The sequence below is a fragment of the Carassius auratus genome, unplaced genomic scaffold (assembly GCF_003368295.1).
Source record: "Carassius auratus strain Wakin unplaced genomic scaffold, ASM336829v1 scaf_tig00034504, whole genome shotgun sequence".
In the NCBI taxonomy this organism is placed as follows: domain Eukaryota; kingdom Metazoa; phylum Chordata; class Actinopteri; order Cypriniformes; family Cyprinidae; genus Carassius; species Carassius auratus.
In genome coordinates, this window is record NW_020526154.1 from 135,841 (window position 1) to 162,823 (window position 26,983).

Consider the following 26,983-nt stretch of genomic DNA (forward strand, 5'->3'; position numbering starts at 1 on the left):
GATGGAATCATGAATGTGACACTCACAGTGAGCGATCACAAATCGAAAGTGTTTCAAAGAAGTTTCTGTTCCTGCTGCACACGACCATCTGAACTACTGCAAGTTTGAATACGTCTGTGATTACATTTGTTTGGGGGAATTATGAACTGATTTCATTTAAGTGTGGTTTAAATGTTAATTTATAATATGTATGCCTGTTCCTGAAAAAGCCAGAGTCAAACACTGTTTAAAGTATATAGAGAGACCAGGTGTGGTAACACTTTTTGTTTCAACATCTGTAACTCACTGAATTTTTGCGCAAGAGTTATGAAACTTTTATACAAAGCACCCACATTTGTTCACTACAACATGTACCAATATAAACCTCTGCAAGAATATCAAAGCCCTTATAAGTTGATGTCAAATACATGGAGTGCCTTTGTTACAGTCTACCCCACTGACAGGGAAGGTTACATGCCAGGGTAAGTTGTAACAGTCAGAAAAAAAGAACCAAAAACAGCAGCCACCTTATAAAGGTTGCATTAAAAACAGGTTTACTGAAACAATCTGAAAGTGAAAGTGAAGTGACATATAGTCAAGTATGGTGATGCATACTCAGTCATTTGTGCTCTCCATTTAGCCCATCCAAATTGCACACACACACTGTGAACACACACACACAGCAGTGTACACACACCCGGAGCAGTGTTCATAATTTATGCTGTGGCGTGTTGTTTTCGGCCCGTGTTGATGACGTGCACTGACATACAGCGAGCATAAAGGACAGTTAAGGTATTTGGGGGAGTAAAATACACTATGTTCCAAATTAATATGCAAGTCACATATGAGTAGAATTTCAGTAAAAAGAGCGTTTGTTTTATTTCTCATATCTTTTTAGATAACTGGTATCTATCTCAGACAGGCTGTTAAATAGTTGCATGTCTTCTTTGGTAAATGGGAACTGTCACAAGATGTTGTTGCAAAATGATATGGTTGTCATCTTTTGAAAGATCTTTCTTCTTCTTCCCTGTATTGCATGAGAACTGTGACTTGCTTAACAATGTTAGGTTGCTAGGTATATAATGTAAATAGTATAATATTAAGGTAATATTAAGTCGTTTTTCCATTTACCAGACCATTTTTCCAGACCTAGCAAGCTATTGAACAAACATGCCTGACATTAATGGCAATTACTGTATATAATAAATACAATAAATAAACTCTTTCTTTGAAAAACTAAAATGTAAATGTTTTTAAAATCCTACTGATACATTGTCACTTGCATAATAATTTGGAACAGAGTGTAGGGATTTCATACTGTATGCAAACATGATTTGTTACAGATTTTTTTTTGTTTTAAATGCTTAGACACTAAAATTGATACTTGATGCCCACATAGTGAAACTATTCGGTCATATACCTAATCTTTAGACCAAGTCTGTAAAACTACACGCACATTACATGCTTTAAACTCAGTTTGCTGTTGTAAAACAAACTTTTTTTGCAAAACTCTAAACTCAGTTATCTACATTACACACATCACTTAAAACTAACAGGTCTTTTGTTTCACTTGGGAAGCACTGCTATCTAAATGCCACACTCATTTACTGATGACCTACACATAGTGATCAGGTGTGAAAACACTTGAATTTATTCACTTAGAAATCAAAACTCAGTGTTTTGAGAAATCTAGCCATCCATCCATAGTAAACAGAATATGCGTACAAGCCAAGTCATAAAGTCAACTTTATTTCTAAAGTGCTTTTATACTAGTTGTTTCACACAGCAAATATCAAATTCAACTTCTGCTGTAAATGCAGCTCTAAAAAGTCAATAGTGTCATTATATACCTCGAGTCAGTTCAGTATTGATTCAATTCAGTTGCATAACTGTGTAAAATTCATCAGCTGTACATAAATACTGTATATACAGTGTACATATGGATGTATACTGTATATGAGTGCTATGACAAACTCCATTACATTCTGAACAAGCAAAAGACACACAAGAGTAGTGTTTTACATTTTTCACATGTGTGTGTAGTTTGGCATGTATGTGGCTAATTAGTTTATGTTTGTGTGTAAGTTACTATGCAAAAATACTATTTTTTTTTTTAAGAAGTCTTTACTTTTGCAAGATGTGTGATGTTTTACACGTTGTGTGTAGAGTTTTGAGAAATGCATGCCGCCATGGTTTCAAAAACTGATGTAGGCATTTAAAAAAAAAAAAACTGTATAGGGCTTAAAGTTTGACCAGACTAAGGAGCTTATGGAAATTATTGAACTCTTTAGAAGGACTTAAACATGTTTATTGAAACAAGTTAATTGAGAAAGGGTCACATTTGCACTTTTTGATGCAAAATAGAAAGTATTTTTAAAACAGACCTTTACAGATAAAGCCTAGCATTTGGGTGATAATTTATGTACTTCAGGTTACTTTTAATTGATCAGTTATTTAAGGAGTATTGGAAAGTTATGAAATTATATGAAGTTATGTGAAATATATATGAAATATACTGTGAGTAATGATCAAATAAGAAATGTTTCAGCACTTAATAATAAATATATATATATATATATATATATATATATATATATGTATATATATATATATATATATTTGACTATAAAATTATACAAACTGCAATGCAGAAAATTGTTCAGTTTTTTCCACTCAAAGTTTTAAGCAGTGTAAATTTCTTTTCCCTAGCAAATTTATATTTAGAGCCAAAACTCATAAAATGATCTGAAGTAATTAAGACCATTTTGTTATTCAGTTGGTTTGTTTCGAACCCACTTTATTGAGATTATTATATATGTAATATGTTGTTTTTACAAACTTTTTCAGTATTTATTTGAATAACTGCCCTGTTATTCATCTCAGTAACGTGGTCATCTCTATCTTCAAACCTAAGCTGTTCAGCTGCAGTATGTCAAAAGAGCGAAGAAAGGACTCTCTGTCTGAGATGAGTCTCTCAGAGAAACAGAGGTAAGACTGAGTCTATATATGGTGGTGGTGGTGGTGGGGGGGTCGCAATAACAAAATAAAATTCAGTGTTATTAACAGACATTACAAAATGACTACTTAATTTAATTGAAGAAGGGTTACAGAACTTTGTACAGCTGAGTGCACATATTTCTGTGTAGAATTAGAGGTAGATGTGTTTCAGATACAGAAAAACCTCCTATATTAAAGTGTTTTTGTTGTTGTGTTGTTAATGTTTTTTGTTTGTTTTTGTTTGTGTGATAAGTGTAAGATCAGGCTCGCATGTGTTCAGCTCTGTGTTTGTGAAGAGTGACTGTTCAAAAAGTCTTGGACCAAACTTAAGAGACAAAAAAACATCATCCAAAAAAAGGTATTTTATGTGCTTCTTAATTTTGGTCACACATATTTACGTTTGCTAGCAGTTCCCACGAACTCCCCTAGAGGGCACTCCATCCCATGTCCATGCCACTACATCCCAGACTCCTTTTCCCTCTGCTTAATGAACTTATCATCCATTGACACCTTTTCCATTTCAGGAGTTTTGGATCAGAACGATGTTTATTGTTTTTTAAAGGAGTTTCTTATGCTTTTCAAGGCTGCGTTTATTTGATCAAAATAAAGGAAAAAATTTGATATTGTGAAATATCATTACGATGTAAAAATTTTTTTCTATTTTAACATTAACATCAAATTTATTCCTGTAATGCAAAGCAAAATTTTTGTGTCATTTATCCCAGTCTTCAGTGTCACAAGATTCAGAAATTGTTCTCATATGACGATTTATTATCAGTGCTAGAAACTGTTGTGCTGCTTAATATTTTTTTTTTTAAATGTGATACTTTTTCAGGATTGTTTCATGAATAAAAAGTTTAAAAAGAATTTAAGAATTTAAGAATTTAAAATGTTTATTCAGCAAGGATGTAATTGTCACGAACGTACACACAAACAGAGAGATCCAATTGCAGTGTTTATTAGGGAGAATCCAAAAATCGTGGTCCAGACAGGCAAGAGATCAATATTACCAAAAGCAGTCCAAAACAAGAAACACGAAAAAAACTAAAGAACACTAGAAAGCAGGGTGACATAAAACAAGGACACCATGAAACAGATAGAAACAGACCGGGTATATATGGACAGGTGAAAACGATGAAAGTGGGGACAGCTGAGTGCCATTAACAGGTGTGCAATTAACAGTGATGAATGGGACAAAGGCTTGAGGGAAATGTAGTGCCTGCAGTGGGGTGACTCTATGGGGAAGTGAGACCAATAGTGGACACCCAGGGATACACAGACCAGACACTGTGACAGTAATAAATTGATAAGAAGTGATATCAGAGATTTATTTTGTCAGAAAAGATTCATATTTTGAATAAATGCTGTTCATCAAAGAATCCTTAAAAAAAGTACAGCAGTTTAAAAAAATAAATAAATAAAATAATAATATAATACAAATTTGGCGGCACAACTGTTGCCAACACTGAACATTTTAATAATAAATCAACATATTAGAATGATTTCTGAAGGACCATGTGACACTTTAGAATGGAGTAATGGCTAATGGAAATTCAACTTTGCATCACAGAAATAAATTATATTTTAAAATGTTTAAATAGAAACCATTATTTTTTATATTATAATAACATTTTGAAAGATTACTGTTTTTTTTCTGTATTTTTGATCAAATAAATATTTAACATTTAAAATAAAGTGTTTTTTTTGTTTGTTTTTTTTGCTAAATGATTACAAGAGATTTCTGTAATGTTTTTGCATGGAAGTGCAGTATTCAATTTAATTTTATCGAATTTGCTAACAGGCTTCAGTTTGAAACATTAGATTCAGATTTCCAGACTTACAGGGACCACAGCAATGTCAATGATCTCCTATGGATCTTCCAGGTAAGAAAACATATTTACATTATTTGTTTCATATTTATAAGAAACAAATATAATGTGAAGAAGTTAGGACACCCTATTGAATTACATGGTTTCCCATATCATGACATAATGAAAAATGTATCGGTACTTGTCAAGTCTTGAAATTAGGAACATAGGAAATAAGAGGCTAAGTACTGTAGCAGTCAGAAGAATCAGAAGAATCAGAATCAGAAAGAGCTTTATTGCCAAGTATGCTTACGCATACAAGGAATTTGTTTTAGTGACATAAGCTTCCAGTACACAGAGACAACAACACACAGACAAAAAAAAAAAATTAGATATTTACAAATTGGCAAATAAATAAGTGTATAAACAATTGTGCTATAAATGATAATGGAATAGGATTGAGTGAGATGCAGGAATGTTCTAGGATGGAGGGTTAACAAATAAATATAAGGATATTGCACGTTTATAAGCATAAGTAGGGAACATTTAACTGTTCATGAGGTAGATTGCCTGGGGGAAGAAACTGTTCTTGTGCCTTGCTGTTCTGGTGTTTGCGGCTCTGAGGCGCCGGCCAGATGGCAAAAGTTCAAAGATGGGGTGACTTGGATGTGAGGGATCCAGAGTGATTTTCTGAGCCCTTTTCCTCACTCTGGATGTATACAGTTCTTGAAGGGTGGGCAGAGGAGCACCAATAATCCTTTCAGCAGTCCGAACAGTTCTCTGTAGTCTTCTGATGTCTGATTTTGTTGCTGAACCAAACCAGACAGTTATTGAAGTACAGAGGACAGACTCAATGATGGCTGAGTAGAACTGTTTCAGCAGCTCCTGTGGCAAGTTAAACTTCCTCAGCTGGCGAAGGAAATACAACCTTTGCTGGGCCTTTTTAACAATGGAGTCAATGTGATTGTCCCACTTCAGGTCCTGAAAGATGGTGGTTCCCAGGAATCTGAATGACTCCACTGCAGTCACAGTGCTGTTCATGATGGTGAGTGGGGAAAGTGCAGGTGGGTTTCTCCTAAAGTCCACGATCATCTCCACTGTTTTGAGCGTGTTCAGCTCCAGGTTGTTAAGACTGCACCAGACAGCCAGCTGCTCAACCTCTTGTCTGTAAGCAGACTCATCACCGTCCTGGATGAAGCCGATGACTGTAGTGTCGTCTGCAAACTATCGGAGCTTGACAGAGGGGTCTTTAGAGGTGCAGTCGTTGGTGTACAGGGAGAAAAGCAGAGGGGAGAGAACACATCCCTGAGGGGCACCAGTGTTGGTGGAGCAGCTGTTTGATGTGAATTTCCCCAGTCTCACTAACTGTTGCCTATCTGTCAGAAAGCTGGTGATCCACTGACAGATAGAGCTAGGAACAGAGAGCTGGGTCAGTTTGGTCTGAAGGGCTGTTGGGATGATGGTGTTGAATGCCGAACTAAAGTCCACAAATAGGATCCTCACATAAGTCCCTGTTTTGTCCAGATGTTGCAGGATGAAGTGCAATCCCATGTTGATTGCATCATCCACGGACCTGTTTGCTTGGTAAGCAAACTGCAGGGGGTCCAGTAAGGGTCCAGTGATGTCCTTCAAATAAGCCAGAACCAGTCAGGCACTGCTAATCAAATACCTTTGATTAACTAATCATCGGCAAGTATAAGCACCTCCATAAAAGTAGAAGTTTTGTCTCTTTGCTGGTCTGGAGCCTTCGGGCGTGTATTAACAAAATGTCAAAGAGGTAAGACATCAGCAATGGTTGCTGCCATCAATCTGGGAAGGGTAACATGGCAATTTCCAAACAATTTGAAGTCAATCATTCTACAATGATGAAAATGATTCACAAGTAGAAGATATTCAAGACAGACACCAATCCTCCCTGGAATGGACATTACAGGAAATACACCCCAAGATCAGACTGTGTAATGCTCAGAGAAATGGCAGACAACCCAAAAACTTCAATGTAGACAGGCTTCAGTTAACATGTTAAATAAAGAACATGGCAGAACATGGCAGCATGGATTAGGTTTGCGAAGTTGCATCTAAACAAACTTATAGACTTCCAGAACAATGTCCTTTTAACAGACAAGACTAAGGTGGAGATGTTTGGTCATAATGCACAGTGGCACATTTGGTGAAAACCTGAAGAGCTGGTGGAGGCCTGATGATTTTGGGCTTGTTTTGAAGCCTCACAGTCATTGAATTGACCATGAACTCTGTTTACCAAAATATTCTAACGTCAAATGTGAGGACATCCATCTGATAGCTTAAGTTTGGCCAAAATTGGGTCATGCAACAGCACCATGATCCTAATCAAATCAATAAATCTAAAACAGAATGGCTTAAAAGACAAATATCAAGGTGTCGCAACAGTCCAGTCAAAGTCCAAAGCTCATCCTGACTGAAATGTTGTGGTGAGAGTGAACAAATGCCCACAAACCTCAATTAACTGGAGTAACATTGTAAAGGAGAGTGTGCCAAAATTCCTCCAGAACAATGTGAGAGACTGATAAAGTCATACAGACAACTAATACGTGAAGTTATTGCTGCTAAAAGTGCATCTACAGGCATTTGAATCATAGGGTGTATATATTATACTAATATTGTCACACATGGCTTTTACATCCTTGCTTTAGTTTTGTTAACCCTTATGCGGTCTTCATTTGGGGTGTACACTCATGGTCTTTGGTGTCTCTATAGAGGGGATTTATTAGACAGGTTTTTATGTAAATTTAAAAGACAGACATTTCTAACTTTTATTCATGGGGTAACATGCATAATTAGACATGGTTTAGGGTAAGATTTTTGTTTTATAATAATCTAGTCTATGAGTGTGATTTTTACAACAGTTTGACACTATGGGTGTGTAAATACATTAGAAACAACAAGGGAGTATCTTTAAAAGTCCTCTTTTGTGTGAACTACTTCTTTCCACCACAAATTCAAATCTCAGTTTGAAAGTTTAACAGCTGAGCCCAAGCCCCTGTTACTAATTTGAAAATGTAACTTAATAAAACATGGTTTGAATGTCCGGTAGGCCCATACTATCCTTTCATCTGTTAACAGTGCATTTATTGGGTGCCTACAAGCTGGTGTTAAAAGTAAAAAATAACTTCCTTGCATATTTCTTTCTATTTTAAATAACAGGAAACATGTTTCTTTTACAAATTAATTTTTAAAAAAAGTATTGCATTTTAGATGTACGATTATGTTTATATTGTCTTGTTCTGGGGTGTTTTTTTTTTTTTTTTTTTTAGAATCTTGAGGGCAAAATATTCACATTTATTAAGAATGAGCTGGAGAAGTTTAAGAAGCTATTACAGAATGAGAACACACAATGCTTGGTGAATGACTTTAATGAGAACAGATGCAGTATCAAAGAAGCAGCTCTTGACCTCACACTCTACTTCCTGAGAGAAATGAAGCAAGGTGAAGCTGCTGATATTTTAGAAGGTAAAAGACTCATTGCCATCTGTCAGATTTATCAGCCACCTATGAGATAAAATTAAGACTAAAACTTTTCCTTCTGTGTTTAGACAATCTGGTCTTCATTCATCAGCTGAAATGTGGTTTAAAGAAGAAGTATCAATGTGTGTTTGAAGGAATTGCAAAGCAAGGGGACTCTATACTTCTGAATAACATCTACACAGATCTCTATATCACTCAGGGTTGTAGTGAACAGGTCAATACTGAACATGAGGTAAGACAGATTGAAGTGGCTTCTAGGCGTCATGAATCTCAAGAGATACCGATTGAGTGCAAAAATTTGTTTGAAGCACCTGAACAAGACAAGCAGATCAGAACTGTACTGACAAAAGGAGTTGCTGGTATCGGAAAATCAGTCACTGTGCAGAAGTTTGTTCTGGATTGGGCTGAAGAAAAAGAAAATCAAGATATCAGCTTCATATTTCCTCTTCCATTCAGAGAGATTAACTTAATGGAAAAAGAAAAACAAAGTTTGACGGACCTTGTAAATCAGTTTTTCCCAGAAATAAAAGGATTGAACCTTACAAGAAGAAATAATTTTAAAGTCATGTTCATCCTTGATGGATTGGATGAATGTCGACTTCCTCTGAACTTCGATGGTAATGAAACACGGTGTGATGTATCATCACCAGCATCTCTGGATGTTCTCTTGACAAACCTCATCAAGGGAAATCTGCTTCCTTCTGCTCTCATCTGGATCACCACCAGACCAGCAGCTGCCAGTAAGATTCCTCCTGACTGTATCGATCGGCTGACAGAGATACGAGGATTCAATGATGCACAAAAGGAGGAGTATTTCAAAAAAAGATTCTTAGATGACAATCTGTCAAAAGAAATACTTAATCATGTAAAAAAATCAAAGAGTCTATTTATCATGTGCCACATCCCAGTCTTCTGCTGGATTTCATCCACTGTTCTCCAGAACATTTTGGAAATTAAAACAGATAATAATCAGCAAATCAATCAGGCTGATGATGCCTCCAAAACACTGCAGGAATCAAACACTATAGACACTCCTAAGACTCTGACACAAATGTACACACACTTTCTCCGCTTTCAGATCCAGCAGAGCAGACGAAAATATGATGGACAATACACACCAAATGTTTCCTGGGATAAAGAAGCCATGCTTTCACTGGGGAAACTGGCATTTGATCAGCTGGAAAGAAACAACTTGATCTTCTATGACACAGATCTCGAAGCCTGTGGTATTGATGTCTACATGGCATCAGTGTATTCAGGCATGTGTACCCAGATCTTTAAGGAGGAAACGGGGATCATTCTTGGTACCATGTACTGCTTTGTTCACTTGAGCATTCAAGAGTTTATTGCAGCCCTTTATGCACATCTGTTTCTAGACATCAACAAGAAAAGTGTGTTTGTTCATGAGTCTATAGAACAGAAAACAACTGAAACCATGATTGATTTGCTCAAGACTGCAGTGGACAAGGCACTTGAGAGTGACAGCGGACACCTGGACCTTTTCCTTCGCTTCCTTCTCGGTCTGTCACTCCAATCCAATAGACTTCTCTTACGAGGACTGTTGACACAGGAAGGCTGCAATGATCAGATCAAAAAGGAAATAGCCCAATACATCAAGCAGAAATTAGAAGCTAATCTGTCTCCAGAGAGATCCATCAATCTGTTCTACTGTCTGAATGAACTGAATGACCAAACTCTGGTGAAAGAGATTCAGACCCACCTTAGAGAAGGAAGTCTCTCATCTGTTGATCTTTCACCTGCCCAGTGGTCTGCTGTGGCCTTTGTGTTGTTGACATCAGAGGAGGAGATGGAGGAGTTTGAGCTTCAGAAATTCAAGAAATCAGACGAGTGTCTCATTAGATTATCAGCAGTCATCAAAACCTCCAAAAGAGCTCTGTAAGTAATCTAATATATTTTGTCAGGTTTTGGTCTCATCTGAAAATCACATTTATCTACAATCAAGTTATTCTTTATTATATATTGTATATAGTATAAAACTATATTTTAATAGCATTTTTATATTATTGTTATTATTATTTTTTTATAAAGTAATGCAGTGGAATTAAGGTGTAATGCTAATCATTTAGTTTTATTATTTATATGAAGAGTGACACCTTTACATTTATATATCATGTATAAATATGTTTTTAGTAAAAGGAAACTTATATTATTATTATTATTATTATTATTATTATTATTATTATTATCTGACAAATGTAATGATCCTTTAGATTAAAATAATATACTGTAATAGAACATGTAAAAAATGAATGCAATGTTTTTATTTTTTTATTTTTTTTTTATTTAAAAAAATTATGTCGTAACTGGTACAAAATATGTAATGTACTCAGTTTGGTATTTATGTGTTCTGTGCTGGCAAAATGAATTAGAATTTGCACAAGCAAATTATGCAACATGCAAAAAAGTAAAACATTTAAAAAACTTTCACTAAGACAAATTTATTGAACCCTCGTTTAGTGATCCCATGTGCTTCATTTAGTAATAAACACTATTATATATATTGTTTGTAAAATAAACACCAGGCTATGGAATTGGCAATAATGATCCTTACAAATATTATTTAAAGATATGTTTTATTGATATCATATGCACATTGTGTAGGTAACAATAAATATACAATATTCTTCTCCAAATTCACCGGAAATTTACTGTAATGTCTTTTGGGAGGATAGGATGAATTTATGTGTTGTAAATCCCACAGGTGCTAACATCCATTATAGATCAACTAACATGGCCATTATAAAGCTGTTTAAAACACAAAATTCAATAACTGCACATATTTAAGAATCGGAATATCACATTTATTATAGATATATAGATATATTATATATAGATATATATTGTAATTTTATTGAACAGTAAACCATCTTAAACAATGAACTGTGCACACATTAAATTCAATTTAAATCATCCATGAAAACACACATTTTATTTTTACTGGTTCATTTGAAAATAGACATTTCACTCTCTACATATATATTTTTCCACCATGTTCTCACTCATATCTAATCACATCTTGACGCTTGGTCAGGACCCTTTTGTGGTCGCTTTCTTTATGCTTAAGGTATCCCTTAAGTATATGAATTTAAATTTATATATATAAATTTATACTTTCATTGGCGCACCTAACACCACCCCTACCCTAAACCTAACCATTACTGAACAATATAAAACACGTAACAGACAGTAAGTGCAGTCAGTTATTTATTGCAAGCATTGTAAAAGCATTCTAAGTCTTCTGAAGCCGTACTGTCTTTAAGTGAAGAAGAGAGTAAAACATGAAGTTCTAATTGCTGAAAATGATCCCGCTCTGTTAACGCACTCACATCTCATTCAAAAAAATACTCCCGAACATTAGCATGACGCAGTAGTCACGTGACACACAAGAGCCAATAGCATGTCACCCAGCTAACAATTTTTGGTTCCCAGAACGTTCTGACAATGTTAGTTTGGGGTTCCCAGAACATTCCCAGAATGCTCCAAAGAGTGCTTCCTGTTGGTTAGCAAGGAAAAAAATTCTTAACATAAATAGAACCTCTTTACTCTTTACTTCTTTACGATACCACTGCTGTATGTGAGTGATCATCCAGCACTCCCACATCCGGTAGAATAAACTACAAGCGTATATATATATATATCCAGTCTTCCTACCTCCTGTCCCACGACAGTTTTCCTCAGACATCCATCCTCCACCTCAACTCCTCACTTCTAATCTATTTATCCCAAATTAGGGATGGGGGAGTTATTTGTGTTCGAGCTATGCTCCGCGCCCGGACCCCTCCCCCAGGACAGCACACCAAAATATGCCTACTATTCGCCTTCAGATTAGATGTAAGGGTGAACTTGTAAATTGACTTTAAGTAGGATAACATTTAATAAATTGCTTACCACTGAATTAATGATGATGTGCTTCTCTCTTTCGGTCAGTAAAAAAAAAAAAAAACACCTTGGTTACACTGATGATAAAATTCCCAATATCTTTCTCATCGGCATATTGACGACATGGGTTTCCTATTTAAAGCAATGGAAGAACCTGCAGGTTGAAAAATGACCAAGCTTCAAATATGTGATGAGTTGGGAGTTGATATTTTAGACACAGAGTTGCAATGTTTGTTGCTCAAGTTCACAGAGACTAAGACTCCAGAAAACACATCCTTTTTGCTTTAATTATTTTACAGAAGCACAATGTTTCATTGTTATTTTGAGTGCCATGTATTAACCATAAACGTTTAGGCTACAATGGCCTAACATAAATGAAACATATTTTCTTTTTCGTTCATGCAATGTAAGTCATTGGTAACCAAAACAGATTTGTTACCAACCATCTTCAAAATACATTTTAGCTAGAGTAAATGATGACATAAATTAGTATGAGTTTTTCCCCTTTATTATTATTATTATTATTTTTATTATTTAAACAGTGGTGTCAAAAGTACTGGCATTCATTACTCAAGTAGAAGTATAGATACTAGGGTTTAAAAAGACTTTTGTAGAAGTTGAAGTATCAACTCAAGCTTTTTACTCAAGTAAAAGTGTAAAAGTACTGGTTTAAAAAACTACTTAAAGTATAAAAGTAAAAGTAATGTAAGGGGAAAAAAATGCCATTAAGAACAAATGCTTAGGCCGCACCACAGGGGCCTGTTCACTACCCCACCTCCTCAAAAAAACATTTTTCTAAAGGCCATAGGCCATAATGACTATAATGTTATATTAAAATGTTCATGTTGAAAAATTTGGGATGCACTAGGCTACCTGTTTCAGCCGCATATATGAAAATACAAAAATAGTGTGCACATCCCAAACATCTAATTAGGACGCAGGTGCAAGACAACTGAATGATATAGACAAATAAAGAAGTGAAGTCTGAACACTGAAAACTACTGCTCCAGAGGAATTTAATCCAGCAACGTTTCGACCTTCAGGTCTTCATCAACCGCATACATGCCCATTTAAAATGAACGCACTTTAGTACAATGATGACTAGTTGCCAATAAGTATTGTTATGGTGCAAAAAGTCAAACTTCAGAGGCTTGTCATCAATAACCTTTAATGGAATGTAAATGTACATCCAAGCTTAGCTGCAGGAATCTGCGAGGGCAATGGACAAGAACATTGGTGCAGGCTTAGTAACAATTACACTTGTATGGTTGTCTATTTACATTAAACATTATAGTGCTGTCAAAATGAATGATTAATTCAAGTGATTAATCAAAAACTAAAACTGAAACTGAAAAAGAAATCATAATCCTGATACTTTCTTGATTGATAGCTTCTTGTATTTGGTACATACGTCTGTTATGTCCAGTGTTCGGGGGGTAACGAGTTACAAAGTTGGTATAGCCTACTTATCACAACATTGTCAATCGCATCGTCAATCGAAAACGCTAATTTATTCAAACGTCTCGCTACCGAACTACCTACAGTAGCTTAATTTGTGGAGGACGAAGAAAAAGCACTCATTTGGTAAATGAGCCAGTGAGAAATAATAACTTTTAAGTAGGGTCCAGTGCCTTTTCAATACTTTTAGAAACGGTACCGGCTCCTAAACGGTGCCTGAACCTATACTTTAAAAAAAAAGAACCACACAAAAAAAAAACTATGGATAACTTTAAAGAACATTACAAATATTTAAAATAAATCCATAGCTTTCACCTTGGATGCTCTCATTTCCCAAGTTGTGCTTCCCTTAATCTAAGGCTAATAAATGTATTTCACAGTCTGGGTCATTATTTAATACAAAACCACACATAATATTTCTACTGTATCTCTGTCACTCACTCTGATATTTAGTTAAGATGAGTGCTGTCTGTCACTGTCTTTAATCAGTTCTGTGAATTACTGTATGGTCATTCTTTATTAAGTAGCAAAAATGTCGTTTTTAAAATACAGTGCTGTGCAAAAGTCTTATGGAATAAATAGTATTTTCACCCCAAAATGGGTTTTAAGCCAGTTATTTATATCTTTTGCTGTAGTGTGTCAGTAGGAAATATCAGTTTGCCATTAATTTTAATAATAATCTAGTGCGATTTTGAATGCACAAGCAGTCTGACAACGGCAAAATGAATGTTTGGAAATGTAAACTGATATTTTCTACTGACACACTACAGCAAAATATATAAATAACTGGCCGAACACCATTCTTTTAAGTGTAAATACTAACGCGTCTAAGACTTTTGCACAGTAGTGTATGTATAAAGTACGTATGATTAAATTAAGTATATTTAAATAAGTTTAATTATTAAAGTATGTGTTCGTTCATATGTGTTAAGGGCTAGATTTTCGCTGGAGGAAACGGCTGTGGTGTGATGAGCGAAAACTTTACAGATGAGAAACCGACTGCTACCTCGTGACCTTTTGCAAACTGTATTTATGACAAAGAACTGCACAGATATGGATATTCTAACAATCTATCGATAAACACATACCTTGTGTCCTCTGTTTGTTTACGTGCGCATGCGCTGCTCCGCCGCGGTCTGCGGATTGAACAGCGCGCTGAAGATGGGAGGAGACCGGTCTGACGCTGGTTTCATGTGAAATTTAAGCGGACTGACTCTGAGGCGATCGGATACCGGTTCCTTACCCAACCCTACTTTTAATAAATATATTTTTTGATAAACGAACCCAAAACTGTCTATGTCCTGGCTGGAGTGTGATGTGATTTGTGTCACGTGCAGGTGCGATGGATCGCGTACAAACCAATAGGGTGTCGGAATGGTATATGTTTATACTTCTCATCCAACCACAATCAAATTCACTCCATCCGGATGGCGCGATTTATCTGGATAGATTTTTTTTTTTTTTTTTTTTTTTAGAATGATGACAAGCCGGAATGAAAACAAGCCGAAATTATATAGCAGTAACGAAGCTATTTTTAAAATGTAAGGAGTATAAAGTACAGATATTTGCCTGAAAATGTAAGGAGTAGAAGTAAAAAGTCGGCTGAAAAATAATTACTCAAGTAAAGTATAGATACCCCAAATTTCTACTTAAGTACAGTAACGAAGTATTTGTACTTCGTTACTTGACACCTCTGTATTTAAATGAGGTAATACAATAACACTCAAAAAAGAAGCAGGTGGCAGTAAATGTCTTTATGGGTCATTCATTCGTTCATTCATTCATTCATTCATTCATTCATTCCTTTGATTTGTTCAAATGGCTTATTCATTCAGGAATTAAGTAAATGGCTCACTTTATGAATTGGCACTCATATGATATTGCTTTCACTGCTTGTGTGATATTGCTTATCATATGATTTTATTTATTTATTTATTTTTTGCTTCAATATATAGTTGTTGTCCTGAATCATATTTGTGAGCATGGACCACAAAACCAGTAATAAGGGTATTTTCTTTTTTTATTGATGTAAATTTATTATATCATCTGAAAGATGAATAAATAAGCTTTGAATTGATGTATGGTTTATTATGATAATAATAATGGTAATAATTATGATAATATTTGACCGATATATACCTTTTTGAAAATCTGGAATTTGAGGGTGCAATAAAAAAAGAAAAGAAAAAAAAGTTGTCCCGATTAAGTCCTTATCAATGCTTAGTCTATTAGTAATCAAAAAATATTTTTTTTTTATATTTACGGTAGGGAATTTGCTAAACATATTACTGGAACATAATCTTTACTTAATATCCTAATTATAATTTTGACCCATCCAATGCATTTTTGGCTATTGCTACAAATACACCGTGCTACTTAAGACTGGTTTTGTGGTCCAGTGTCACATTTGTCAACAGTCACTGTATGAAATATAAGATGACGTACAAGTCCAGTGCGTTAACTCCATTAAAAAAAAAATATATATTTTTTCATAACTAACTAATTAAGTTAATGCGTTAAACTGACTGATATGCTTTTGTCGAGCAAATTTTTCACTGAATCAAAAATACTAACATACAGAAAAAGCTCATTACTGATTACTAATGTTAGTTCAGCTATTATGATATATACACTGTCCATGTAAAAAAAAGAAAGGTATTTTTAAAATGTATTATATTTGTTCCACATCTTTGGTTGTTATTGTTATGTTATTTTGTTTTTTTCTTGTAGGTTAAATGACTGCAGCTTAACAGACAGAAGTTGTTCAGCTCTGGTTGCTGTTCTTGGATCAGACACCAGTCTGAAAGTGCTGAACATGAACAATAATAATCTGCAGGATTCAGGTGTGAAGCTGCTCTGCACTGGACTGAAGAACATATGTAAATTGGAGATACTAAGGTAAGTTGTGTGACAACACACAATAATTGAGCTCAACTAAAACTGAATGTTTGAACTAATTTTATTTTTCTGATAAGATTGAACTATCATTATCATTAACTGTAGATTACACCTTGTTGCTTCACCAATTTTTTTGTTTTGGAAAGTCAAATTTCAGGCAGTGTTGAAAATCGCAATTTTTCAAAAAAAAAAAAAAAAAACCCATTCTTCTCCTGTGCCATATGTTAAAATCTATCAAAGTGTTCTTGATGGACGTATTCTAATCATTACCAGTACCACCCCAAATCAGTGCAGTTTCACCAAAGAATGTGGATTGGTCGATGCTCTCCATGTTGCCTGTCTACTTGTGGAGAGAAATACAGAGAGAAAAACAAGAAAGTCCATCTGGCGTTTCATTGGGTCCCCATGAACTGATCTGGATGGCCTTTGATCACACCAGGTCCTTTATGTCTATGTCTGATGGACCAGTCTACTTTATCAGGAATAGTATCAGTATAGTCCACTGCTCTGTGGGAATCTCGCCAGCTTTTTGCATTAGTGTTGGATTTCACCAAGGATCATGCCTTTTGTCCTTTTTATTCATCCTATGTATGGATACGGCAATGCCAGACATCCAGTAAACACATCTTTGGATGCTCCTGTATGCTAATGATGTTCTACTCGCAAATGAAAAGCGTCAGAACCTCAATGACCAAATACAACAGTGGAAAGATCGGCTGAATAAAAAGGGACTATGGATCAATCTTACAAAGACAGAGTAAATAGATTGTGGCCTACAAACTGTAGGTATCTTCATAGTAGACTAATAGATAGAAAGTCAAGACCTGAAAAAAGTGAAGTGCTTTAAATACCTCGTTTCCACTCACTCAGCACATGGTGACATCCTTCCCAGACACATGTGCTCATGACATTGTCACCTGGTTAAATTGGCAGCAAGTTTGTGGAATGTTGGCCTACATCCAACAGCAGTAGGACCTTCCACACTTTGAAGATGTGTATGCTCCAGTGGTCGAGAGGGCTGACCTGACTGGACCAGGGTCGAAATGAGGACATGATGAAAGCACTGGGAAAAGATGAGGCGATGTGCAGTTGGTACAGCCATGTCATCCACAGTGGAAAAAAATCAGTTGCGGGATGAACATTGCATCTTAGCCCTGATGGACGGTATTCACAGGGTGGACCCAAAAAAGAGATGGATGGACCGAATAAAATAAGACATGAAACAAGCCATTGCTGCCCCTGAGAATGCCCTGGCCCGGAATAATTGGAAAATGAAACACATTTTGAGCACATTAATTTATTCAATGTTGTCTGATGGTTTTTCTGTTTTTGCTTCAGTCAGCACCTCTACTTCTGCAGCTGTAATGGTTCAGTTGTGTATTTTCAGTATTGTCTTTTTTTTCAGTCTAAGTATGTGTGATCTAACAGAGGAAAGCTGTTCAGCTCTTGCTTCAGTTCTCAGTTCAGACTCCAGCAGTCTGAAGGATCTTGACCTGAGCAATAATAATCTGCAAGATTCAGGAGTGAAGTCGCTCTCTGATGGACTAAATGAAAAATGTAAACTGGAGAAACTCAGGTGAGATGATGTCTAACAAAATAAAGGTCTCTGGGCTTTCTGTTCACCTCCATATCAGTCAGTAGTTTTTGTTGAGGAAAAATAATAATTGGTGAAGAACATGATGCCAGACAAAAACTCTTAAAAAAATTACGTTATATCCTGTAAAATCCAGTTATAACTCTGGAACACATGCCCTTGAAAGTGTGATGTGTGCAGTAAACGGCTAATCACATTGAACATGTGACTCTTCTCTCAAGAGTCAGCGCAATTCACTTTTCTGCAGAAAATTAAGAGATTTTGTTTTTAAAAAGTAAATCTAAATGCATTTACAAGGCAGGAATAACCACTTCTGCTGCAGCAAAAGTTTGCGAAGGCAGCAGAAAGAAAATATGACTATGAAAAGGAATGAGCTGAATTTAATTATTTATATAGTTTTTACTTATAAGTTATTATTATTATTATTTTAATAATGAAAACATATAAGTTTAGTAATTTAAAAAGTTGGATATATTAAAGCTTACCTATATGTATCAATGTGTTTGTGTGTATCTGTGTGTGTGTGTCTGTGTATATATATAGTTCACATTTTGAACTTTCATTTTGAGTGTACACAAACAAAAGCAGACCTTTCTACAAGGATTCATTATTAATAAGACAATAAGTGTTTAAAGTTGATTCTGCTCATATAAGGAAACAGTTGAAGTGTAGAAATACATGCACACACACACACATACACATGAAACATATCAGTTCCAGCATTGCTAACTTAGTTCAAAGTAATAAATAATATTACAAAATACATAATGAATGTTTGTCATAATTATATTTCCCCCCATTTTTCATTCTAATTCTCCAATAAAAGGTTACATTTATGTGATTTAAAAAATAAAATGTAATTATTTTCACAGCCTTCTTTGATCATATTTGCCAATTGTGTGTGTGTGTGTGTGTGTATATATATATATCTGTTTTCCTTTTTTAGAGTTCAATATTGTAAAGGTAATTTCTTGAGCAACAGTTTAATCAGCTAAATATTTTATTTTAATTCCTGTTCTAGACTCTCAGACTGCAGTATCACAGAAGAAGGTTATAAAGCTCTGGCTTCAGCTCTGAGATCAAACCCTTCACACCTGATAGAGCTGGATCTCACAGGAAATGATCCTGGACAATCAGGAGTGAAGGAGCTCAGTGATTTACTACAGGATCCAAACTGTCAGCTGAAGAAACTGAGGTAAGATGTGATTAAATAGCACAAATTATTTACATGCAGGCGGATTGTTTTTAGAAATATTTCAGTAATATAAAATGTTACATACATTTAAATTCAAGACAAACGTAAGAAATTAGATAAAACAACAACAACAACAACAAAAACACCAGATTAAGTTAAGAACTGAATCAATATCGCTTCATATTCCCACCTCCAGATTATTGGGTCCTGCTGCAGATGAAGCCTGTCAGTATGTGACTGAAATTGTGGGTAAAAACCCTTTACTCCTAAGAGAGCTGAATCTGAGTGAACGTAAACTAGGAGACACACGAGTGAATCAGATCACTGCACTACTGCAAGATAAACACTGCAAACTCAATACACTGATGTGAGTATAATGCCTTTTTAATATACTGTAATATTTTTAATTATATATTCAGTAAAAGGCTGTTATTTAGAAAAGTTTTGAAAATAAACTGAATAATTTTTCCTGTATTTTAAATTTTCCTTAGACTGAGTAATGACAATATCACAGAAGAAGGTTGTGCTGCTCTGACTTCAGCATTTGATTCAAACCATTCAAACCTGATAGAGCTGGATCTGAGTGGAAATACAATAGGAAAATCAGGAATGATGAAGATATGTTGTCTGTTGAAAAATACAAAGAGCAGACTGATGAAACTGAAGTATGTATTTTAATTTATCTATACTTATACATGTGAAAATACATGTATTAAAGTATAATTAATAAGATTAACTGTCTCGAAAAAATATGAATACTTAAAACTGTTTTGTTATGCTGGTTGAAAGTCTCTTCACATTCTGACAGCATTCACTAAATGGTCTAAATGTTTTTATATCAGCACTGTCAAAATCAATGTGTTAACGCAGGTGATTCATTTTTCCAGTGTGCTCAGTGCATTCTGTAGTCTGTATCATTTAATATCAAAGCTCCTTGATATGAATCTATGATCATGCATGTTAGATGTGTGTCAGTAGCCTATTACATACTGAAGAGTTCATTTGCAAAAAACAGAAAGCTCCATTTTTATTTATTTTCAGAAATCATGTATTTTATTGTGCATCCCAAGTAATATGCATCAAACTGCAGTTGGGTTGTTTTGATTAATAACTTTAACAAATGCTACCTGTACTTACAAAATAAAATTTCATTGAATGTATGTTTTTTATATATTAAAAGTTTGTTTTATAGCAAAAGTAGATAACTCACGTTTCATGTTTCAGAGTAAAAAAAAAAAACACTTGTTTAATCTTTGTAATCTCATCACCTGACAGTGTAGATGCCTGACAAACGTTTTTTAATGGGAGAAATGTCCCATCTGGTTGCCAAAGGGATGGAGGAGCTCGACAGGGTCTACAGTATGGACACTCTAGAGCAGTTTTAGTAAGCCGACACTAAACCTCTCAGTGCCTCTACCCATTTGAGGTGAGAACAAAGCAGGCTATGGGGGGGGGGGGGGTCAGTGCCCAGGAGGATGGAACACTCCTAGAGTGAGCTTGCAACCTGAGCGGGTAGGGCACACCCTGTGCCTGATAAGCCAGGGTAATGGCATCCACAATATAGTGGGCCATCCTCTGTTTAGAGACAGCCTTGCCCTTCTGCCGTTCTCCATAACAGACAAAGAGCTGGTCTGAGGCCCTAAAGCTTTGTGTCTGGTCAATGTAGCATCTCAATGCCTGGACAGGACAGAGCAAAGATAGAGCTGGGACTGTCTCCTCCGGGAGTAAAGCTTTCAGGCTCAGCACCTGATTCCTGAAGGGAACTGTGGAAACCTTGGATGTCGAGGAGAGTTTGCTCTTTTCCTAGTTGACCCAAAGACCCAACAGGCTGAGGTGCCGGAGCACCAGGTCCTCGCACAACTGATCCCAAGACTGTGCTAGTATAAGCCAATTGTCAAGATTGCTAACCCCAGATATGGTCTGATTGACACATGAAAACACATGTCCTTCAGGTAGATTGCTGCAAACCAATGTTGGGAACGGACACACCCGAAAATGCTTTTCTGCATCAACATCTTGAATGGTTAAATGGTGAAGGGCCTGGTTCAAGACATGCAGGTCAAAGATTGGTCGTAACCCAAAAGATTGGTCGACACAGAGATATAAAAAAACGCTCTCTCATTGAGATTTTCCAAATTCTCCACCCGGCCCTCCATCTGCATGTCCCATCCATCCAAGCATTTGCTAAAAATTACTCATTGACTTTTGTTCACAAACATTGAAAGTGGACAATAACATATTTTTTGACAAAACACGTTGAGGGTTCAGATCACACCATATGTATTATATATATTTTTTAGCATGGCATTTATTTTTTTTTTAAATTTTTTTTTTTTTTTGCAAATAAACTCTTCAAATGCTGTCACAGTAAATTAATATATAAGTTTTATGGTTTTGATTTTTTTTTTTTTTTTTTTTAGGAGGGGGGGGGGCATTTTAATATTAATTTAATCATTACATGTCTCATTTATATTCATGTAGACCATGTACTTGTTTGATAAATAATATTAAAATAAATAGTAACTAATTTTCTAGACTCTCAGACTGCAGTATAACAGAAGAAGGTTATAAAGCTCTGGCTTCAGCTCTGAGATCAAACCCTTCACACCTGATAGAGCTGGATCTCAGAGGAAATGATCCTGGACAAACAGGAGTGAAGGAGTTCAGTGATTTTCTACAGGAACCAAACTGTCAACTCAAGACACTGAGGTGAGTCATGATGAAATCAAATTACAATTTAATTATATTCTTAGTAATGCATTAAGCTGCACAATTTGAGCCATCAAAAATATCAATATCAAATTGAATAGATCAGATGATGTGGTAGCTGTTGTATTTGATGATGAATGTCAACACAGTTTAGTTGTGGTTAATAGACATTGGGGAACAGTATCATAGGCAGAGTTTAGGGGAGGGGTGGCTGCGCTCTCCATTAAGACGTGGACGTTTCATCAAAGTGGAAGTGAGAGAAAGTGAGAGAGAAAGAGAAGTGACGTGACATACAGCCAAGTATGGTGACACTTACACAGAATTTGTGCTCTGCATTTAACCCATCCAAAGTGCACACACACAGCAGTGAACACACACACACACCGTGATCACACACCCAGAGCAGGAAAATGGATTTGAAGCAGTAATGCTTACAGCATTCAAGTTGAAATGTTTTTATCTTGATGCAGAGCAGACCACATAGCTTCCATTATGAACATGCTTGCCATGCATCTACATTTGAAATAATGAACTTGTGAGAGCAGAAGACGTGATATGTGAACAGCCCCTTGTCGCAATAGGCTATGAGAGGATTCAATGTTCATTATTTTACAGCTTTAGCAAGTTAATGGAATAATGGAAATCCTGTGTATCTTTTTAATAAACCTACAAATAAAAATGTGGTGGACTGAGTCACTGCTGGCTGACTTGGACTGGCAATTTTCACAGGAAGTGTTGGCCTTGAATATGGCGTGTGACACAGTTTTCAGTTGTGAGAAAAACGGCACTAGTCCTTTACTAAGCATGTACGCAAGCCTTAAGAATCACTCTCAGCTTATGACAGCTGAAAAGGATCTTATGAAATGTGTGATCACATCGCCGATCACTCTTGAGAAACTTAAAGATCAGCTGTTTCCTGAACTTCCTTCAACTTGGCTGGGCTTTCAGTGTTTTTACGTGAAAGGATGAAGCTGATTGGTTGATTCATATCACATGACCCATATTGCACCTGTGGCATTCTGAAAAGTTGAAATGTTTTTATCTTGATGTAGCACGGACTGCATTGTTTATATTATGAGCATGCCTGCCATTCGTTTGAATTCTCATTTATCTTGCCTACTGCAGGTTTTTGTGTCCTGAAGCAGATGAAGCCTGTCGATTTGTGACTGGAATTGTGGGTAAAAACCTGTTACTTTTGAGTGAGCTGAATCTGAGTGGACATCATCTAGGAGACACACGAGTGAGTCAGATATCTGCTCTACTGCAGGATAAACACTGTCAACTCAGTACACTGATGTGAGTATTATTTGTATTTAGAATGTTACATTGCATAATGATGTTAATGTATATAATAATACTATTTCCTCAGTTGTTTCCATAGTGAAAGTAAATATACTTAATTGTATTTAAAAAAATGTTTATTTCATATTTTCACATTTATTTAAATGTTTCATCTTTCAAGTACACTGAAAATAATTTGACATGACTATACTAACTGAAAATAAACTTTAAATTGTATATATATATATATATATATATATTAGTGGTGGGCATAGATTTATTTTTTTAATCTAGATTAATCTCACTGTTATGTTGGAATTAATCTAGATTAATCTAGATTAAAATGACTCACATGCTAACACTCATTTTGCCGATGTCCTTGCTACGTTTCTGTGAGTTGATTGTGGTGATAACATTGCTGTCTATGGAGGGTCAGAGAGCTCTCAGATTCCATCAAAAATATCTTAGTTTCTTTTCTGATGATAAACGAAGGTCTAACGGGTTTGGAATGTCATGAGGGTGAGTTATTTATTACAGAATTAAATTTTTTGGGTGAACTTTCCCTTTAAAGGGAAATGTTGAGTCATGCTTTTTCAGTCAAAAGGGGACACTAATGTTTCTACAGTATATACTGTACATAGCAAGCCTTTTCTATACCAACAGTGTGAATAAAGTTAAATATTTAGTTTAAGACAACTGTACCCAAGTTATATTATTTATATTATAGCATTGTATTTTCTGACCTTTGTCACTGCTCACAATTAGAATTAAGAGTCTAACTAGCAAATAACTACATTTAAAGTATTTGAAACAATGTACTGATTGCGTACTTGCTGTTCTGCAGCAATATCATTTTTAGATTTGCATCTGCTGCTACAATAAACAAAAGACAAAAAAGAAAATAAAGAGAAGAAATGTTTCAAGCACACTGAACTAGTATGACGCTGTATCAAATTATTGAAACTGTAAACTACTGTATATGGAAGAATATACAGTCTTGTTCAAAATAATAGCAGTACAATGTGACTAACCAGAATAATCAAGGTTTTTAGTATATTTGTTATTGCTACGTGGCAAACAAGTTACCAGTAGGTTCAGTAGATTGTCAGAAAACAAACAAGACCCAGCATTCATGATATGCACGCTCTTAAGGCTGTGCAATTGGGCAATTAGTTGAAAGGGGTGTGTTCAAAAAAATAGCAGTGTCTACCTTTGACTGTACAAACTCAAAACTATTTTGTACAAAAAATTTTTTTCTGGGATTTAGCAATCCTGTGAATCACTAAACTAATATTTAGTTGTATGACCACAGTTTTTTAAAACTGCTTGACATCTGTGTGGCATGGAGTCAACCAACTTGTGGCACCTCTCAGCTGTTATTCCACTCCATGATTCTTTAACAACATTCCACAATTCATTCACATTTCTTGGTTTTGCTTCAGAAACAGCATTTTTGATATCACCCCACAAGTTCTCAATTGGATTAAGGTCTGGAGATTGGGCTGGCCACTCCATAACATTAATTTTGTTGGTTTGGAACCAAGACTTTACCCGTTTACTAGTGTGTTTTGGGTCATTGTCTTGTTGAAACAACCATTTCAAGGGCATGTCCTCTTCAGCATAGGGCAACATGACCTCTTCAAGTATTTTAACATATGCAAACTGATCCATGATCCCTGGTATGCGATAAATAGGCCCAACACCATAGTAGGAGAAACATGCCCATATCATGATGCTTGCACCTCCATGCTTCACTGTCTTCACTGTGTACTGTGGCTTGAATTCAGAGTTTGGGGGTCGTCTCACAAACTGCCTGTGGCCCTTGGACCCAAAAAGAACAATTTTACTCTCATCAGTCCACAAAATGTTCCTCCATTTCTCTTTAGGCCAGTTGATGTGTTCTTTGGCAAATTGTAACCTCTTCTGCACATGCCTTTTTTTTAACAGAGGGACTTTGCGGGGGATTCTTGAAAATAGATTAGCTTCACACAGACGTCTTCTAACTGTCACAGTACTTACAGGTAACTCCAGACTGTCTTTGATCATCCTGGAGGTGATCATTGGCTGAGCCTTTGCCATTCTGGTTATTCTTCTATCCATTTTGATGGTTGTCTTCCGTTTTCTTCCACGTCTCTCTGGTTTTGCTCTCCATTTTAAGGCATTGGAGATCATTTTAGCTGAACAGCCTATCATTTTTTGCACCTCTTTATAGGTTTTCCCCTCTCTAATCAACTTTTTAATCAAAGTACGCTGTTCTTCTGAACAATGTCTTGAACGACCCATTTTCCTCAGCTTTCAAATGCATGTTCAACAAGTGTTGGCTTCATCCTTAAATAGGGGCCACCTGATTCACACCTGTTTCTTCACAAAATTTATGACCTCAGTGATTGAATGCCACACTGCTATTTTTTTGAACACACCCCTTTCAACTAATTCAACTAATTGCCCAATTGCACAGCCTTAAGAGCGTGCATATCATGAATGCTGGGTCTCATTTGTTTTCTGAGAATCTACTGAACCTACTGGTAACTTGTTTGCCACGTAGCAATAAAAAAATATACGAAAAACCTTGATTATTCTGGTTAGTCACATTGTACTGCTATTATTTTGAACAAGACTGTATATATATATATATATATATATATATATATATATATATACTCTTTAATAAGATAACCATCACATATCTGAGTCATTGTTCTTTCTCTTTCTGTCTTCAGACTGTGTGGTTGCAAGATTACAGAGAAACAGTTACTCATCCTGACTTCGGCTTTGAAATCAAACCCATCACACCTGAGAGAACTGAACCTTAGTGGTAATAAGCTTAAAGACTCAGGAGCCAAAAACCTCAGTGATCTAATGATGAACCCACAATGCAAGCTGGAAAAACTGGAGTAAGTAACATTATACTGTACTTCAGTTAGAGATTAAAGGTTACTGCTTAATATAAACAACTTGGCTCAAGTCACATTATTTATAACACTGTACCTTCTGTCATTTCTCTAACTATGGAAAAATTACAATATGCAAATGAGAACTGCTTTATTGAGCGTTAGTTGTTTGAAAATGTAGTTGCTTACTGTTAGAGTTCAGAGAGTAAAAATAGTTATGGTTTTATTATAGTGGAAGAGTAGTTACTTTTTTTTGGCATATTGATCACAATTTGTATAACCACAACTTTACTACAAATACCATGATTAAACTATGCTTAGTTTAGCAAGATCATAGTTCATTTGGGGTTGCATGTAACCATGTTTTTTTGGTTATATTTGTAGTAAAACCATGATTAATTTTCGTAATTGCAATCATGACCTGATGACTTCATGAATTTGATCATTAAGCATACACAAATTTGAATTGTTATATAAAGTTATGTTTATTAAAACAAGTTTTGTTATAACAATCTAGGGGTGTCCCCGACTAAGGATTTTCATAGTCGAATCGGAATTTTCGAATCTTGCTGATATTCAACTGATAGTCGAATCATATGTCTGGGGGTGGGGCAAAATACATTGAGTCAAGTCAGACATCCGACAGCCATAATAACCGCAAGTTCTATGTGAAATCAGACATTTGAGCGCTCACATATAGTCAGAATGGCATAACCATAACCCCCTGCGAATATTCGACTGTGAGATTGGTAGTCGTATCAGGCTCCTC

At 35.6% G+C, this 26,983-nt stretch overlaps 1 protein-coding gene across 1 annotated transcript; it reads left to right on the forward strand.

Annotated features, from left to right (window-relative positions):
* The first annotated feature begins 2,890 nt into the window (after positions 1-2,890).
* Positions 2,891-26,360, forward strand: LOC113081509 (NACHT, LRR and PYD domains-containing protein 12-like). The gene is made up of 10 exons (XM_026253577.1): positions 2,891-2,967; positions 3,230-3,334; positions 4,778-4,859; positions 8,078-8,273; positions 8,357-10,184; positions 16,377-16,544; positions 17,950-18,120; positions 21,869-22,042; positions 23,168-23,338; positions 26,044-26,360. Exons 1-10 carry the CDS (start codon positions 2,909-2,911, stop codon positions 26,219-26,221), a joined length of 3,132 nt encoding a protein of 1,043 aa, XP_026109362.1. The 5' UTR covers positions 2,891-2,908; the 3' UTR covers positions 26,222-26,360.
* The last annotated feature ends 623 nt before the right edge of the window (positions 26,361-26,983 follow it).